Here is a 1193-nt window from a genome sequence, read left to right as displayed (position 1 = left end):
CTGCATTCATCTTTTCCATTTTAATGAATGACATTGAAAACAGCCTTTGCGCAAATTAAATACTTCACGTCTATATCCATTGACGTCTTCACCAGTGAGGGTAGCATATCTCTTGTCTTTGGAACACACTGCCTGGAAAAGGCTACATATGTGAAAGACGGCCAAGAAGTCCGTGGAAACAATGATTGGCAGCCAAGGCAGCGTTAGCAGAGTATTAATGATATACCTCGATTTATATAGATCACGGATGTTCCTGTAACGTATTATCAGGAGCATTTTATTGTCGTTTGATCATTATTACTTTTTGGACATTATTGTTATTACAATTACCATTATTGTCATTATTGTCAGCATTTTAATTACCATTCTTTATGTTATTGTTCACCCGGTCTCTGTCGCCAGATGGTGGACGCCAATCAGAAGGGGGACGTGGACCAAGCCATCGCGTGGATGCGGGAGCTGGCGCCCTTCAAGCCCAAGTGGATCGAGGAGCCCACGACCCCCGATGACGTCCTGGGTCACGCTGCCATAGCTAAAGTCAGCTCCGCGGGGTTCAGCCAAGGGGGGTCGGGGGAATGAATGTTGTTTAACATACTGTGTCGTGGGTGAGGGAGTTCTGAAAATAATGAAGGCATTGCCCCGCAGGCCCTCAAGCCCCTGGGCATCGGCGTGGCCACGGGGGAGATGTGCCAGAACCGCGTAGTCTTCAAGCAGCTACTGCAGGCAGGCGCGCTCTCCTACTGCCAGATCGATGCATGCCGGCTGGGCGGAGTGCAGGAGGTGCTGGCCGTGTACCTCATGGCCAAGAAGTTCAACGGTGAGCATCGTTAAGGCGCGAGACGAGCGGCGGAGAGGATAGTAAAGGGCGGGATGGTCGGCCGAGCCGCGAGATGGGAGGCTAAGCCGGCCTCGCGAGATGGAGCCATCAAGAGAACGATAAAGCGGGAGACATGTGGCAGGGACGATGATGAAAAGGGAACGAGGCTAAGAGGGATAATAAATAAGGAGAATATGACGGACCAACTTAACGCTGGAGACGATGAGTCTCCGGAATGGCTCCTTTGGCGATAATGAGTTGTCTTATGACAATAAGGTGGTATAAAGAAGAATTATCAAATTTCATAATGGGACTTAGTATTAGAGGGAAAGTAAAGATGATCACGCACGCATGCACGCGCTCTCTCTCTCTCTCA

At 49.6% G+C, this 1193-nt stretch overlaps 1 protein-coding gene across 1 annotated transcript in view; it reads left to right on the top strand.

Annotated features, from left to right (window-relative positions):
- The first annotated feature begins 16 nt into the window (after positions 1-16).
- LOC119593659 (mitochondrial enolase superfamily member 1-like) overlaps positions 17-1193 on the top strand; it is a 10056-nt gene continuing 8879 nt past the window's right edge. The window contains 2 exon segments of the mRNA XM_037942610.1: positions 17-537; positions 646-817. Coding sequence (XP_037798538.1) covers positions 403-537; positions 646-817 — 307 coding nt within the window. The 5' untranslated portion in view covers positions 17-402.

The sequence above is a fragment of the Penaeus monodon genome, chromosome 32 (assembly GCF_015228065.2).
Source record: "Penaeus monodon isolate SGIC_2016 chromosome 32, NSTDA_Pmon_1, whole genome shotgun sequence".
NCBI classification, from domain to species: Eukaryota; Metazoa; Arthropoda; class Malacostraca; order Decapoda; family Penaeidae; genus Penaeus; species Penaeus monodon.
The sequence above is the reverse complement of the archived record's forward strand: the minus strand, read 5'-3'. Positions and strand labels throughout refer to the sequence as shown.